The following is a 15,991-nucleotide window of genomic DNA, read 5'->3' on the forward strand; positions in this document are numbered from 1 at the left end:
TCAGAGCCTGGAGTTCGTGCATGAAGCAGTGTTGCCTGTTGGCCATCTGGATGGAAAGAGGGAGGCCTTTGTGGTGAAGTGAGAGGAGGATGATTGTGAAGGAGGAGGCAGGAGAGCAGAGTTGTATCTTGCCCACAAGGGTGTATTCTCAGGCAGATGAATTTTAGAAAAAAAGATACATGAAAGTTGAAGTTCTGGAATTGAATCCCCTTAAAACTGAATCCACATACCCATTAGAGTGTCTTGGGGGGACTTCCTGGTGGTCAAGTGGTGAAGACTCCACGCTTCCAGTGCAGAGGATGCAGGTTCAATCCCTGGTTGGCTGCACAGTGCAGCCAGTAAATAAATAATAAAATTAGGGGGAAAAAGTCTTTGGTGTCTGTATACTCTGGTTTGTAAGTTATAGGCTTACATACGAATCTTGCTTGCCAGGCCCACTTCTGGGCAGTGGGATAACCCATGGAGTCAGGCCCCCATAGGATCTGGGTTGACCTTGTGGTGAGGGCCAGCCTGGGAGCCTTCCATTGGTCAACCTTGGGCAGGAAACCAGGCTACGCATTGCTTGGTGATGTAGCGATGAATAAATTACTGTCTTTGCTCTCCAAGAGTTTATAATCTGAGCTCATAGTATAAAACAAAACATTACCCCTGTTCCCCCAAAAAACTTGAAAAAATAAAAATCCTCTGTGAGTTCTTATTTAATGTTATTAAATAATATATGTATATTTGCACTTTTAGTGTTTTGATAACGTTTCCATTGTAATATCACTTTATTTGTTGTTGTTTAGTCCTTCAGTTGTGTCTGATTCTTTTTGTGAATCCATGGACTACAGACCACCAGGCTCTTCTGTCCATGGGATTTCGCAGGCAAGAATACTGCAATGGGTCCCCCTTCAAGGGACTGTCCCGACCCAGGGAGTGAACCCATGTCTCCTGCATTGGCAGGCAATTCTGTACTGCTGGAGCCACCAGGGAAGCCCTCACTTTATTTTAGGCATTTTAAAACTGTTTTTTAAGAGGTTAGCCTTTACCAGACTGCCAGCAGGATCCATGGCACAAAAAAGATGAAGAGCTGTGTTCTGAGTGCTGCCCTTCTCCAAACACTGCACCAGTCAGTTCCCGAAGAGTTCTGGATGATGCAGAGTTTTCAGTGGGACTGTGATGTGAGGTGACTGAGTCGATCCTGCCCCGTAGATGTTTACCATGTTGCATTAGACTTTCAGATTCAGACCTGGTACAGTCAGCCTTCCACACCTGCCGGTTGTGCATCAGTGGGTTCAGCCAACTGTAGATCAAAAATATTCAGGGGAAAAAAATTCCAAACAACTTCCAAAAAGCAAACTTGAATTTTTTGCACACTAGCAACTGTTAACATAGCACTTATATTGTATTACAAGTAATCTGGAGATGATTTAAAGTATAGGGGAGGACATGCATATGTTATAGGCCATTTTCTATAAGAGACTCGAGTATCTGAGGAATTTGATATCCTGGAGGGTTTAGGAACCAGTCCTCTTAGGATGCTGAGGGACAGCTATATCCTCAGGCGCTGTAAGTCAGCTTGCTGCTGCTGCTGCTGCTGCTAAGTCACTTCAGTTGTGTCCAACTCTGTGTGACCCCATAGATGGCAGCCCACCAGGCTCCCTGGTCCCTGGGATTCTCCAGGCAAGAACAATGGAGTTGGTTGCCATTTGCTTCTCCAGTGCATGAAAGTGAAAAGTGAAAGTGAAGTTGTTCAGTCATGTCTGACTCTGCGCGACCCCATGGATTGTAGCCTACCAGGCTCCTCCATCCATGGGATTTTCCAGGCAAGAGTACTGGAGTGGGTTGCCATTTCCTTCTCCAGTAAGTCAGCTTACAGTCGAGCATTGGGGAATCACCACCAACCCTCCCAGCCCAGCCACCAGGGGGCGTGGTTCTCGAGGGTCACTGGCCTTCCTTGCCCTCCCTATTCCACAGTGAGAAATCCATGTGAGAGGGAAAACTTGTCATCTCCGGACTGTGTTTCACAACAACTGAAAATGCTCTTGGTTTTATTATTAAGTAATGTGAGCCTGTGACTGCTCAGTTATTGTTTGGTTTGTTTCTTTTAATTTCTCAACATTCATTATTTTCTTCCCGGAGCTTTCTGCACCAGCTGATTTGCTCCACCCACCAGGTCCCCTGACTGGAAGCTGCAGAGCCGTATTTAGGTCAGGGTTCTTGCATGCTGCTGACTTTATCTCATTTACAGTATCACATTTCTGTTGCCATACACTGTGTGATCTGGACCTCCCCACCACTTTTTAACAATTAGTAATTGAGCAGGAAGTGTGTTTTTATTACAGTGGCCTTTTGATTTTGATTTTACAATCATGTAGTGTTTAGCAGAGAGCAGAGGTGGGGAAGTGGCCCTCTGAAACACATTTTTGACAGAGAGAAGTCTGTTGTTTCAGCCACTTGGCTATCTGTCAGCAGTTCTCAGACTTCCCCCTTGTGTTGGTTGCCTGGCAACCTGGGGCTGGAGCAATCAAACCGTGGCCAGTGCTTTTCCAAGCCCAGACTGGGAGATGATTTATTGGTGGAACAGTAAGAACAGTAAACCCAAGCCTCAGAAATGGATCTTATTTTTTTTTCCTTCTTCTTTTTTAAACCAGGGGTTTATACAAACCACATCAAGAAAAAATATAGAAGAAAAAAATATCAGTTGGAAGGTTTAGTTGTAAAAATTTTTAAGCATAAAATTAAGGCCTGTAGTGAACTTGTCATTCTGTGTCAGCATGTGTATAGGATGATATTTTTATTTAGTTGCACTATTACCCTTTGCTTTCTTTTATTGTACTGTAGCACCGAACATTTTACAATTAACACTTTGGAGAGGGGCAGGGGGCATAAATTAGGATACTTGGGATGTCATTCTACCATGAGAAACCCAGCCCAGGCAATGTTCGTGGCCTTCCAGGGGTCATCTGTGAAGCCTTGATAGGATCAGGCTTGGAACGAGAGCCCACCTTGCCTGATGCCTGTGTCTGTATTGTCTGTCTTCTTATTTAATGCAGTGAGCATAAAATGTGGATCACTCTGCTGCTTATTTTTTCAACATTAGCCGAAAACTCCCAAGACCCTGCATCAGTGTCTGCTGTGTTAGTGGGTCCTTAGATTCGTCCTCCTCTTGCTAAGTGTGGAAGTGATCCACACCAGGGAAAGCTGATGGTGTAGGACAAGTCAGTTCTGAACTTCAGGGGCTTCCTGCTTTCACCTTCTTTGCCCCTTCCTCCTCATTTCTAACTTTGCAGCTTAGAAAATTATCTCATGTTGATTAATGTTTGCTATAGAAGTGAGTGTTAGAGCTCTTTTTGATGGTTCTCCTTCATAAAGTCTCAAATACTTTCCAGTATTGCAAGTGAATGGAGAAGGAAATGGCATCTCACTCCAGTGTTCTTGCCTGGAGAATCCCAGGGACAGAGGAGCCTGGTGGGCTGCCGTCTGTGGGATTGCACAGAGTTGACAGGACTGAAGCGACTTAGCAGCAGCAGCGATGCAAGTGAAGAATATGGGGGGGAGGGGCAGACTGCATGGGGGAGGGGACAGAAGAGCCTCAGCCTGATTTAGCAGGCTAAGCATTTCCTAAGTATTTCTTTGTGTAAGATTTTAAGGAAACTTTGGAACTCAAACCTTACTCTGTTTACAGCCCAGTGGACCCAACCGTGTATGTAAATGTACTATTAGTGTGTTTGTGCTCCATGTAAATGGGGCTTCTCAGGTGGCGCAGTGTTAAAGACTCTGCCTGCTAATGCAGGAGACAGGAGACCTGGGTTTGATTCCTGGGTCAGGAAGATCCCCTGGAGTAGGAAATGGCTGCCCACTCCAGTATTCTTGTTTGGGAAATCCCATGGACAGAGGAGCCTGGCAGGCTACAGTCCATGGGGTTGCAAAGTGTCAGGTGCACACTTTGTGCACACTGAGTGCACACATGGGCACAAGCACACACACACACTCACATACACACATTCCTTGTAAATACTTGGATTAAATCTGTGTGTGTAATTTACACACAGCTGTGTTCACACTCCCTTAACAGCAGTATTTGCAGTGAGAGTGAGGTATCATGGCAGCACTGTTCTAAACAAAAAACCAACAGAGCAGCCCTGGTGTGGGACCCTCTCTTGATGCCTGTCTTGTGACAGGCTACCCTCAGGGGATGGTATGAGACCAGAAGGTGCCTTTTCGAGACTGATAGATGGGGATCTGCCCGTTGAGGAGTTTTGCCTTTTGTGATTGAAATACACTTCCTTTCCTCCTCCATCCCTTGCATTTCCTAAAGGATACTTGATTTTCCTCCCGATTTGGAGAGCATTTAAAGTGACCAAAGTTAAATACGGAATCCCAGCCCTTGACATGTTACAGAGAAAGGGAGACAAAGTCCAGGAGCTGCCTCCACTGCCCTGGAGCCAGATAGGGCCTCAGTTTCATCTGTGTGGGAGGTGGGCAGAGGTGTGTTGTTACAGCTTCTGGATTTGATTGAGTTCTTCTGGAAGACATATTTCACAAAATTTGGGATAAGAGGCCAGTATGGTTTCACGTCATTTAGGACTGTATGATATCATTGACCATAATCCTAACAATATATTTATTTTACCTCCCTAGTAGAAAACTCTAATGCTTTAGGCGCTTTAATGTTTTATCGAAAGGGAGGAGAGATCATTGGAGGCTCAGACTGCGGGTGACCATTGAGTACTTGAAATGTACTAGCCCAAGTTGGTGCTGTTAGTGTAAAACACACACTAAATTTCACAGACCAAGTAAGAAAAAGAGAATGTAAAATATTCCATCGGTCATTTGTATATTGATTACATATTGAAATGATAATGTTTTGGACATATTGTGTTAAATTTATTATTTTACATGTTTCTTTTTTGAAATATGGCTATTAGAAAATGACAGTTACGTACCTGGCTTTCGTGTGGCTCACATTCAGTTTTTATTGGGCAGCCATTGATCTAAATGCCTTTCATTATGATTTTTGCAAAGGCTCTACTTCTTTGTTCTCCTGTAACTTGTAGACAAGCCACGTTCCTTTCTTCAGTTGAATCATCTTTCCTGCCTGGCTGAGATCTACTTTGTTAAAGAAGGTGAACTTTTTAGGGACTTACTATTTATGAGCCACCTGACAAGGACATTTATGTGGGGCAGTATGGTGATATGGTAGGGAGGAAGGAGTCGCTAATGCCCCTTTGGGTTTGTTCTTAGTGTTGGGTTATTTTTAATATGGGTGTAGCTGGGCAGCCATAATTGGTGAGAGGTATTTAGCTGGTGGTATTTCTACATCTGTTAATGCTGCTGCTTAACTAGCCAGTTCTCATTTGACTTGAAAGTGCATTGAAGCGTGCTGCTCTGATATTCACCCTGTGGCGATGCTTTGTTAGCCCCAGAGTAATAAAAGGACTTCAGCTACTCAGCGTTATCATCGAGACTCAGGGGGTCACGTAGGCAGAGAGCAGGATGGCTCAGTGGCCTTTGCTCATGGGCACAGTAGCTGTGTAAACCAAACATGAGGTTCTTTTCCTGTTGGGCGTGTGGTCTTTGAATGAAAAATGGAGTGACCTTTTTTTCTGGTAATAGCTTTATTGAGATATAATTCACATACCTTACAATTCACTCATTTTAAATGGACAACTCTGTGGTTTCTAACATATTCACAGAGTTGTGCATCCATCACCAGAATCAAATTTAGAACATTTTCAGCAGCTCTAAAGGAAGCCTCGTAGTTTTAGAAATCACTCCCCGGTCCTCCCAGGACTCTACCTCTTAGCAACCACTAATCTCCTTTCTGTCTCTCTGTTTGCCCATTCTGCATGTCTCATTGAAATAGAATCATATATTTGATTTTTTTTTCAATTGGCCTGATGTTTTCAAGGTTCATCCATGTTGTAGTATGTATCAGTATTTCATTCCTTTCTATTGTTTGAATATTGTTGTCATTGTTTAGTCGCTAAGTCTTGTCCAACTTTTTTGCCAACTCATGGACTGTAGCCTTCCAGGCTGTTCTGTCCATGGGATTTCCCAGGTGAAAATACTGGAGTGGGTTGCCATTCCTTTCTCCAAGGAGTGACTTTTTTTTTTTTTTTTTTTTTTTGACGTTTGTGATCAGCTGGGAAGGTTTTGAGCAGAGGTATGTTGAAAGGGACATTGTGGGCTTGACACTGTGGGCTTCAACTCTGGGTGCTGAACCAGCATCACAGAGTGGGGTGGTGTGGTTGTCTCTAGTGAGACTTGTACATTTAAATGGACAGGAAAGTTGGTGTCAAATCATTCTGTAAGTAGTAATTAGAGAGTCAGAAACTTAGCAGTGAGCACAGGTCAGGAGTCAAGCTGGAGGGCAAATAGCTGGAAAGTAAACAGCCTTGGAAGAAGGCCGAGCCAGCTCACCTCCCAGTTGCATTTGTTTAGTCATTCAGCCAGTGACACTGGTCACCTGCTCTGAGTGTCACGGGATGGTCAGGGTGCTGGGGATTCCCTCGTGTACTCAGTAGCCTACATAGCTTGTCATGTCATGTCATGTCCTATGGCATTGTGAGCTAGATGTTAACATAGCTCAGGTGTGAACACAGCAGAAGGTTATAGGACTGTAGGGTCTGCGGACTGTCTGAGGAAGTCTAATTGGAAGATGGTTTACTGGTTAATTTAATTAATAGTTGACTACCATTGAGGTTAAAGCTTTTAGTGGTTTTTGTAATGAATCTCATATTGGTTTCCTACTGCTGCATAACAAATTACTCTCAACAATAAAGATCACCCCAACTTAAGAATGATCATTTATTATCCAGTTTCCAGGTAAGACAGTTGACAATGTATCATGCATTAACAGGGTCTCTTTTTGGAAGAATTTTAGCCATCCTCCTGTCTCTGTGTAGGAGAGAGGCTGCCTGCCTGACTGCAGCTCCCAGCAATGGAGAACTTGAGGCATCCACTTCTGAGAATTTACAGACGGATGGTACAAAGCCCCGACAATCATCTTACACACAAGCATACAGAAGCCTGAAAGAGGCCTAGTGACCGAATCAGGGATGTAGTTATTTAGTGGCAGAGCCATGTACTCCAAGCCAAGGATTTTGGTGGGAAAATTTTTAACATGGATATACAACATTCAGTTTCTGACACTTTTGCTGAAATTCAGAGAGCAAGTGTGTCTAGGTATACAGGCTTCCCTCGTGGCTCGGATGGTAAAAAAAAAAAAAATAAATAAATCCACCTGCAGTGCAGGATATCTGGGTTCAGTCCCTGGGTTGGGAAGATCCCCTGGAGAATGAAACGGCAGCCCACTGCAGTATTCATGCCTGGGAAATCCCATGGACAGAGGAGCCTGTGGGCTAACACGTACAGTTTCCTTCAGAGGTTTTTGTTTGTTTGTTTTTTTTTTTTTTTTAAGAAAAGATAGATAATACCCTGTCCATGGGGTTGCAAAGAGTCAGATACAACAACTTAGTGACTGAACAACAACAAATACCTTTTAATTCCTCTGATACATAGACATACAAGAAAATGTTTTCTGCACCTAGATTCCAAGTAATTAATCCTATTTCTAATTCTTATCTCTTTACCCTTCCTTATTAGCTATGGATTGGGGCAGGATATATACCAAAACTTGAGTTTCTTCATTTGTGCCATGGATTCAGTGACCCTTGTGTTGGAGAGTGTCTTGAGGAACTTCAAGGAGGATATAGTCTGGGAGCCCCCAGTGTCCACGTTGAGACTCTGATGTCCTGAGAGAATGGAAGATGTTACTTGGAATAGAGAGCATGGGTACTAGTCTGAGCTCGGGAAGAATGCCAGGTCTCGAGAGAGAGTTAAGAGTAATCAGTAAAGATGTGGTTATTACTTTAAATTGTCCTATTTGCTGTTTTTCAACTATAATTAGTTGAATGGGACTTAACTAGTCATCCTGGAATACTGTGTATAAATTCAGAATGTACTTAGGAAGTAAAGTCAGGAATCAGGAACAACATACTAGAAAGCTTCGGAATGCCCACCTGGCTGGCTGGCATGTCTCCTCTAGGACATGTTGCTTCTGCAGCTGTTTACTGAAAACATCCTGCTTTACTCTGGTCACCCTTTCATTGATGTCTTAAATATTTTAAACCAAAACCCAAATGACACTTTTCAAAGCAGTATCAATAGTCTACCTCCAGCCAGAAGTGTGTTTTAGGTGTGGGGTGATGGGAACCTGTAACAGACAGGAGTATATGGATGAAATTCAATAGGTTCTTCTCATCTGGTGGTTGGTCAGTGAGAGCCACTGATGCACAGGTAGGTGTCGTGGACTACAGATGTTTGGAAGGCTTTGATTTCTTTCGGGCATCAGTGTTCTCTTTTCTCCCCTTACCCCTCCTTAACGTAGGCCCACGTTTAGGGACCATCTTCAGTTTTCTTCGGCCGCTCTCTGCCTTCAGGAGAGCAGTGGACATCCTCTTCTTCCCCCTGCCTGGCTTGTGCGCTACACTTTTGTTTCTCTGTTGGGGGGGGAACTGTGGTTTGCTTACTTGCAGATCTGCCTGCTCTTCAGCCCTCTGAGAAGCAGCAAGTTATTAACATAAAATTTTATGCAGAAAGCAGGGCAGAGGAGAAGGAGCCATCTTCACAGTGGGACTCATTTTAATACCTACAGTGTTTTCCCAACAGTTACATAAGAGGACTGAGGAGAAGTCGCTGTTCAGAAGTCCCGGTGAGTTTCTGACTGTGATGCACTAGTTAAAATTCAGCAGCAGGAGTTAATTTTGAAAGCTCTCAGCCAGGGGTTAATGCCGAGGAGTTTCTTTTACCATTTTTGTAGCATCGCTCCTTTTCTCTGCCACAGACACAGGTCAGGTCCAGGAACCGGGACCAGCTGCATGGGGAGTTGGATACACACACAGGGGAGATGAGCACACACCTCATTCTTTGGCTTTATCCCCCCAGTACTCTTCTGTGTGCAATCCAATCTGATATTAAGAAGAATTTTTTGGAGATAGGTAGGACAAGTATCTTTATGGCCAGTTCAGAAGATGAACAAACCAAGACAAAACTAAACCAAGTTTGGAGACTATAGCCTTTACCTGTGCATTCAGAGACCCGTGGGAAGCACTTAAAATCTTGAAATGCAAGTGCAGGCAGCAGGTGCCATCGTCTTCCTGATCCACACCCTCTCTTGGACTCCATTCTCAGGCTTCACCCCATCCCTGAAGTTTCCAGATGGTTTACTTTTGTCATCCTTGATCCTCCTCCCCTGGTTCAAGGATTTGGTGACAGACGTGTTTTTTTTCCTCCTTATCTGTAAAATGGAGATATTAGGAGCCCCTGCTTCTCAAGGCTATTGTGATGCTTAAATGAGTCCCTATAGAGCCCTTCAGACAGTGCCAGCTGTTGGCTGCCATCATTGTTGAATAGGGTGGTATCTCTGTACCCTTCTCACATCCTGACACAGAACAGTGATGCTGCCTGCCCTAGGCCAGCCCTGCGCGTGGGGGATCAGCATCTGGACAGCCAGCGAGGCTGTCGTTGCCCGTGGGCACAGGGCTTGGGAGGCTCAGACCTGGGGCAGGCTCAGCAGTGATGAGCAGAACTTTTGAACTGGTTCCTTTATCGTAAGAGAGAACATTATCTAATTTTGACCCAATTACGTTTATCCTTATTAAGTATCTTCCATTTCAAAAGTGGCTGTGCCTAAACAGCCATGTCATAATTTCCTCTCTGGAACAGAGGAGCAGACCAGATCTAGGGCTTCTAAGTTTGAATCTCATGTTCTTTCCATTCGACCAAAAATGAGAAATAGAACTCTCCAGATTCTACTAAAACCCAAATTTACTAAATACTATGTTCAGGTAACTCACTTCTTTTAAAAGCCCATAATTAAACGTTCTCTGTCAGGAACTTAAGGGGGCTTCCCCACCTGGCAGCTCAGTGGTAAAGAATCCGCCTACAATGCAGGAGACATGGGTTTGATCCTTGGGTTGGGAAGATCCCCTGGAGGAGGGCATGGCAACCCACTCCAGTATTCTTGCCTGGAGAATCCCCATGGACAGAGGAGCCTGGCGGGCTACAGTCCATCAGGTCATAAAAGAGTTGGACACAACTAAATAACAACCAGAGCTTATATGTAGTAACTTTTGATGGTGATATGAAATATCAGCTCAGTAATAGAAAACTGTGGCAATGTGTCTAAAATCTGGAATGTAAATAATGATGTAACATGATAGAAGTGCTAATGATCATACAATGGCCCTCATATCACAGGTTATAGACGTATCAGATTAACCTGTTGTACACCTTGTAACAGAATGATACACATCAAAATATATTTCAGTAAATACTATAAAATCAAACTTGAAACACAGTCACAAACTTAGTTGTAAAACAAAGCAAAGAACAAACTCCTTGCCATAAATAAACCTGTATTTATATTTGGATCTCATCTGGCTTTGGGGATTGAGACATAGAAGAGAACTTGCTCTGTGCTCCGAAGGAACATACCAGGTTGACTAGAAACAAACAGCACCAGAGAAATCAGGGCCAACAGCCCAAGAACCTCAGCTCATGGATCTGTGAATGGCTGGACTGCAAGCCTGTGGCACGTAATAAGCAGGGCTGCCTGGCACATGGGGCGGTGACCCAGCCACAGCGCCTGCCTGTTAAATGAACAGTCTTCGTTCTCCTTCACCTTTGACATCTTAGCATTCCAGCATCTATTCTCCATCAGGGACAGAACAGCTAATGGAGAGGGACGTAACTCATGAGGCCAGTTGACGAGACCTTAAATTTAAGCACGGGAAATGTGGGATTTCAGCTCAACTGCTAGAATGCTGTTAAGAAGCAGACTGTGTCTGTGAACTTTCCTTTAGAAGCTTCTAGCACCTATAAGTCGATCACGTTAATTATGAAATTCAAATCTCAAAAGCTTCGAGGTCTTTATTTGCAGAGAGATGAGTTAATAGAGGGAAGGAGACTGCAGCGTCAGTAGCCTGTTAACATACTGACTGACCTATTCTAATCATTGACTGCTCTGAGTGGGTTGGCTTTGTTTCGATTTTAAAGGCTACTCTACATTTCTGGTAAACCACAAGGTAAAGGCTGGTCTCTGAGAAGCAGATGTTTTGTCAGTTCTGAGGCCTTGTGGCTTTCCATAGAGAAGTAAGAGTACAGGCCGCACAGAGCTTTTACTTCCTTTTTTTAAAAAAGTGGGGCCAATGGTGCTTTGCACTTGATAGCATAGTGCTTGATATACATTGACAGCAGTGGTCTGTGTTTACCACAGATGTCAGATCCATATTTCTGGAAGTAGTTAGTTTGAAATGTCTATAAGACAAGTGTTCCCGTGGGCTTGGGCCATAGATTTAGCCTTAGAAATAGTGGTGAGAATCTTGGATGGTATTTAGAGCCAAAGGAACAGTGGAAATCGTATTGGGAGGGAGTTTGGAGAACAGGAGCCCTGAAACAAGGGCTTGGGAAGACTTGGATTTCTAGAGGCTGAGTAGGGCTGGGGTTAAGGTGAAATGAGGAAAAAGAGCAGAGTTTGGTGTCACGGAACCAATATGATCAAAACTCTGTTACCAAGGTTCAAAACAGACCATTTGGCACTGAACAGTCTGGTTCTACCGTGATCACCCTAGCTCAGGCCCCTGTCATCTCATGGTTTCACTTGTGTATTAAACACTTGGGAGTTCCACCCGCCTAATGCTCTAGGGAGGCAGGGTGGTATAAGATTCCATTCCTGTCTTTTCAGAGCTTATAGACTATGAGTATACGAGCCTTTAGACCAATAAACACCAAGTGAATCGGGGATAGTTGGGGAAGTCTCATTTTGGAGTGGGAGGGGTTTGAGCTTAAGTTTGAGGAGAACTGGAGGTAGACTGTGGATAGAAGTATTAAAGGTACTGCAGAGTCAGAGCTCGGACTAGGATGGTGGCAGCGTTGGCCAGGTGGCATTAGTGGATGTCTGTGTGGTAAGGTAGGCTGGGGCGGGGTCCTGGTGCACCTGCAGGTCTAAGGGGTTAAACATCCCCCCTTTCCTGAAGAGGTCCAAGAGCTAGTTTTAGTGTGCAAGGGCATGATGGTACAGGACTCATGATGGAATCTGTGGTTTTGACAGTTCCTTGGCAGAGCCTCGTAAGTGGCCTGATGTAAGAGATGGATTCATAGACTGGAGCATAGGAAAGAAGGGGAAGGGTTTGGCCTGGGACTGGTGCTTGTATGGGTGGGAAAGGAGGGCATGGAAGACCTTTCTTTGGAAGAACAGCAAGGACTGGGTTTGATTTGGGGGGAAACAGGAAGGGCAGAGTCACAGATGACGGTGCCATGACTGAAAATGGATTACCTGTAGACCCTTAGCCCTCTTTATCGAGACTGTGGCAGTGACGCGGGGCATGGATTTCAGAGCCCAGGTTTGGAATTCAGCCTTTACCGCAGAGGAGTTGGGTGACCTTGGTCTGCCTGCTTAACTGACTGTGCCTCAGCTTCCTTGTTGGTAACATGGAGATGATAACAGTACTTCCTTGTAGGGTATGAGGACTCTGAGCCTCCGGGCACACAGCAGGTATTTAATAGCTATGTTTAGGAGATTATAACAAGTAGAAGACTTAGGGTCTGACCTCAAGTTTGTGGAAGCCCCTTCCCTGCTCTTCCAGATTCAGTGTTTCTCAGGTGCTCCTTCACTTGGCCGACTTCTCCCAGTGAACCTGTTGTGTGTCCTCTGGCTTCAGGCCCTCCTTCAGATTGCATGACCCTGCCATTCTGCCACCTTCCTCGTGCCAGAGCCCACCTCAGCGTTCTGTAGACTCTGTCTGTTACCACTTCCCACTCTGCTCCTGTCTTTTCTGGATGCCCTTCCCACCCTTCCACACCAGCAAATGCTCTGCTCTTCGAGATCTGACCTCAGTGACTGTGACAGTCTGTCCCTCCTCTCGGCTTCCTTGTAGCACCGGTGAGCTGCCATTCACTACTTCATGCTTGGCTTCCCTGAGACTCAGATCATTCTCTAATCTAATAACCTCACACACATTTATCTTACCTGCTAAAAATGAATTTATTTGAATAAAGGTCCATGACTGCCTGTTTGTTGTTATTTAAAAAGTTCCTCCCAGTGTTAGGTGCTCACTAAATACTCAACTCCTGACAGTAGATTAAGAAGTTAATTCTGAAGGCTGAGGTTGAGTTCGGGTCATCCCCAGCTCACACTGGGTTCCCTCACCAGCCTCTCCAGCTGCAGTGCAGCCAGTCTGTCCCTAAGGCCCGTCCCAGGCCACCCCACCCCTGGCGCAGTTTGCTGTCCAGTCTTTTCATGGAACAGTCATGCCGGCACCTCTCTGCTGGCCTCACAGTGAGGACCATAACTCTTCAGCCTGGCCTAAAAGGCTCTGCAGCCTGGCCCTCTCCTGCCTCTTCGGTCTTATCTGTGGCACTGCACTTTGCACACCCTGTCGTCCTTGCAGTTCCCAGAATGTTCCCTGTGCCCTGCTGGCAGTCCCACTGGAGCCCACCGAGCAGGCTGCTGCTTTTCCTGTCACTTCCTCTAAAACACCCACTGAGTGAGTGCTTCCTCCTCCTGGCCCCACCTCCAGCCCTTTGTTCCTCTGTGGCTTCTCTTTGGGGCCCAGAGATTGATGTGTTTACCTGTTTGCCAGCCTGGCTTCTTGAGGGCAGGCGGTCTCATTCCTCTCCAGATCCCAAAGGAGATCCTCTGCACTTAGCCCAGGAGGCGTGCTGAGCAGGAGGATGACACTTGTTTCAAGAAACAAGGGTCACTCTTCTTCAGACTAGAAAAGAGCTGGCTTCTTTCTTGTGCCTTGACAGATTGTTCCTTTTGAACTATACGAATTATGTTGAAAACTGACAATGATGAGTCATATCTTAGAAAGGGGTGAAATCTGAAAATGCAGAGCCTCCAGGAATGGAGTAGGAGGTTGCAGATCGGTCTTACAGGCCAAGTCTGGCTCTTCGCTGAATTTGCCCGGCTGGTCTCCACCGCGGGGAGTGGGAGGGACGCTCCTCCTGGTGGGCAGGTGATTTATTGGCTGGGAAGCTTCCGCGGTGACTTAGTTGTGAAACGGCGCCCTGCTAGGTGCCGGCTAACGCCTGGGCCGGAGGGACCGCGGGAGTCCTCGGGACCAGCCCGCACGCAGCTTCGCAGCCCGGCGGGCGACGGGCGTGCGCCGCTGACTCGGCCGGCCCGGGGGAAGCCCAGGGACTGAGCGGCCCGGGAGGGGCCCCGAGCGCCCTCTCCTCGTTCCCGCCGCGGCTGGTAGGAAGTTTCCGTGCTCCGCCGCCCGGGTCGGATCCCGCGGTTTGGAAGGAGGAAACCGAGGTACGGCGCCGGGGCCCCGCGCGGAGCCTCCGGGCGGGGGCCAGAGCCGGGCCGGCGGGCGGCGCGGCGATCCAGGCCGCCTTTTGCAGCCGCCCGCGGCCGCGCCGGGCTCTGCGCGCCGCTCCGGCCTCCTCCCCCGGCGGCGGCGACGGCGGCCTCAGCCCCGCGCCCCCCGCGCCCCGCGCCGCGCGGCCCCGCCGCGGTCACACGCCGAGCCGCCCGGCCGCCTCCGCCCTGCGCTTTGTGGAGCACGAGCCGAGTGACAGGCGCGGCCTCTCGCCGCCGGGACCCGGAGCGCGGCCCGCCGCAGCCCCGGTACCTGTGGCTGCCGGCGTCGGTGCGCGGGACCCGGCTTCGCGCCCGAGGTGGGGGCCGGGGAGCCGGCAGGGCCTGGCTGCGGCGGGGAGGGGCTGCTCGGGAGGAATGGGGCAAAGTGAAAGTCCCGGACCGCAGAGGAAATGGGGGGCAGGGGGGCCGGGAGGGGGCAGGGGTTTGGGTGGCTCGGTTTCTACTGCCCAAGACGGCGGGGCAGGTCGGCGGGGTCCGGGGTCCGGGCCCCGGTGGTCTTCCGCCGCGCTGGTGAATTCCTGGGGTTAACGAAAGGCCTTTTAACCCTCTTGAGTGCCCTTCTGGAGGAAACTCTCCAGGTTTGGTTGTGTTTCCCTGTTCTGCTCGACACTCTGGGAAGCTTCGTTCTCAGGTGGAGACCACTTGTGCTGCTTGATTAAGAAACCCGGAGCGTATTTATACCTCCGTTGTTTATACCTCCGCGGACCGCTGCGGAGACTGGAGGCACCCAGGGCACAGATCGCCTGTGGCCTCAGACACAGGATGTCCTCCTAGACCTGTCTGGTTTGCGGGACCGGGGACCGGATGGAGGCCGTCGGGGGCCTGCGGGGCGGGGGGTCCCAGCTGTGCCGCGGAAATATTCCCCCAGTCAACATTCCCGCTCAGACTTCTTTGCGGTTGTTGTTCTGCTGATTGCAGATTGCTTTGCTTTGCTGACATCCTGTTTTGTTTTTGGTTTTTACATCCCATTTGTTGTTTCTTTTTTATCACAGAAACGCTTCGTTAAGGGGCTTAGGCAGTACGGCAAGAACTTCTTCAGAATTAGAAAGGAGCTGCTTCCCAATAAGGAAACAGTGAGTACAATTGGACTTTATGTAACTTGATTTTTTTCCCTCTTCGCTCTTGCTGCTTCTCCGCACTTGATCTTATGAAATGGTTTCCTTTAACCCTGTGTTGTGCTCGGACTCAGGCGGGTCTCTAGGATCCTATTCGTTTTACTTCACTTTCGGTTTTCGCTCACGATTCTAGATAGTAAAGTGACAGATTATGCTTACCCTCACCCCACCCCCAAGAAAGTGGATTTCAGAACCGAAGAATCTCTGGCATCAGAGAGTTGGTGGGGGCAGGGGAGCCTGGGGTGTTGGGAAGTTAACATCTAATTTTAAATACAGTGGCTGAAATAGAAAATACCATTTATCACGAGTTTGGATTTGGTTATTATCAAAAGTCATCAACAAGTAATAGAGCTAAGAGGTTTGTAGCTCAGTATATTTTAAAGTCTCATGTGACTTTTATTTATTTAACGTTGGTGTGCTTTGAAGAGTAGTTTTAACTAATTTTCCAGCCCTAAAAGTTTGTACTTTTTTTAAGTGTGTACTTTTTATTGGAGAG

General features: G+C 47.0%; 1 protein-coding gene and 1 long non-coding RNA gene across 14 annotated transcripts in view; one reads left to right on the forward strand and one right to left on the reverse strand.

Annotated features, from left to right (window-relative positions):
- Positions 1-15,991, forward strand: part of RERE (arginine-glutamic acid dipeptide repeats) — a 418,492-nt gene that overhangs the window by 345,223 nt on the left and 57,278 nt on the right. For 8 of the 13 annotated variants that reach the window (XM_027975675.2, XM_060396516.1, XM_060396513.1 and 5 more), the window contains one exon: positions 15,373-15,453. In XM_027975675.2, the coding sequence (XP_027831476.2) occupies positions 15,373-15,453 (81 nt within the window). Of the gene's footprint in view, positions 1-13,602; positions 14,010-14,089; positions 14,312-14,602; positions 14,677-14,814; positions 14,959-15,082; positions 15,277-15,372; positions 15,454-15,991 lie in introns of those variants that run through there. The other 5 variants (XM_042257297.1, XM_042257299.2, XM_060396518.1 and 2 more) reach the window with 5 other exon arrangements.
- LOC114117229 (uncharacterized) lies at positions 6,782-14,158 on the reverse strand. Its single transcript, XR_003590945.3, has 2 exons — positions 13,621-14,158; positions 6,782-9,286 (listed from the first exon to the last, which is right to left on the reverse strand). It is a non-coding gene; the product is annotated as an uncharacterized LOC114117229 (long non-coding RNA).

Source organism: Ovis aries, chromosome 12, assembly GCF_016772045.2.
Source record: "Ovis aries strain OAR_USU_Benz2616 breed Rambouillet chromosome 12, ARS-UI_Ramb_v3.0, whole genome shotgun sequence".
In the NCBI taxonomy this organism is placed as follows: Eukaryota; Metazoa; Chordata; class Mammalia; order Artiodactyla; family Bovidae; genus Ovis; species Ovis aries.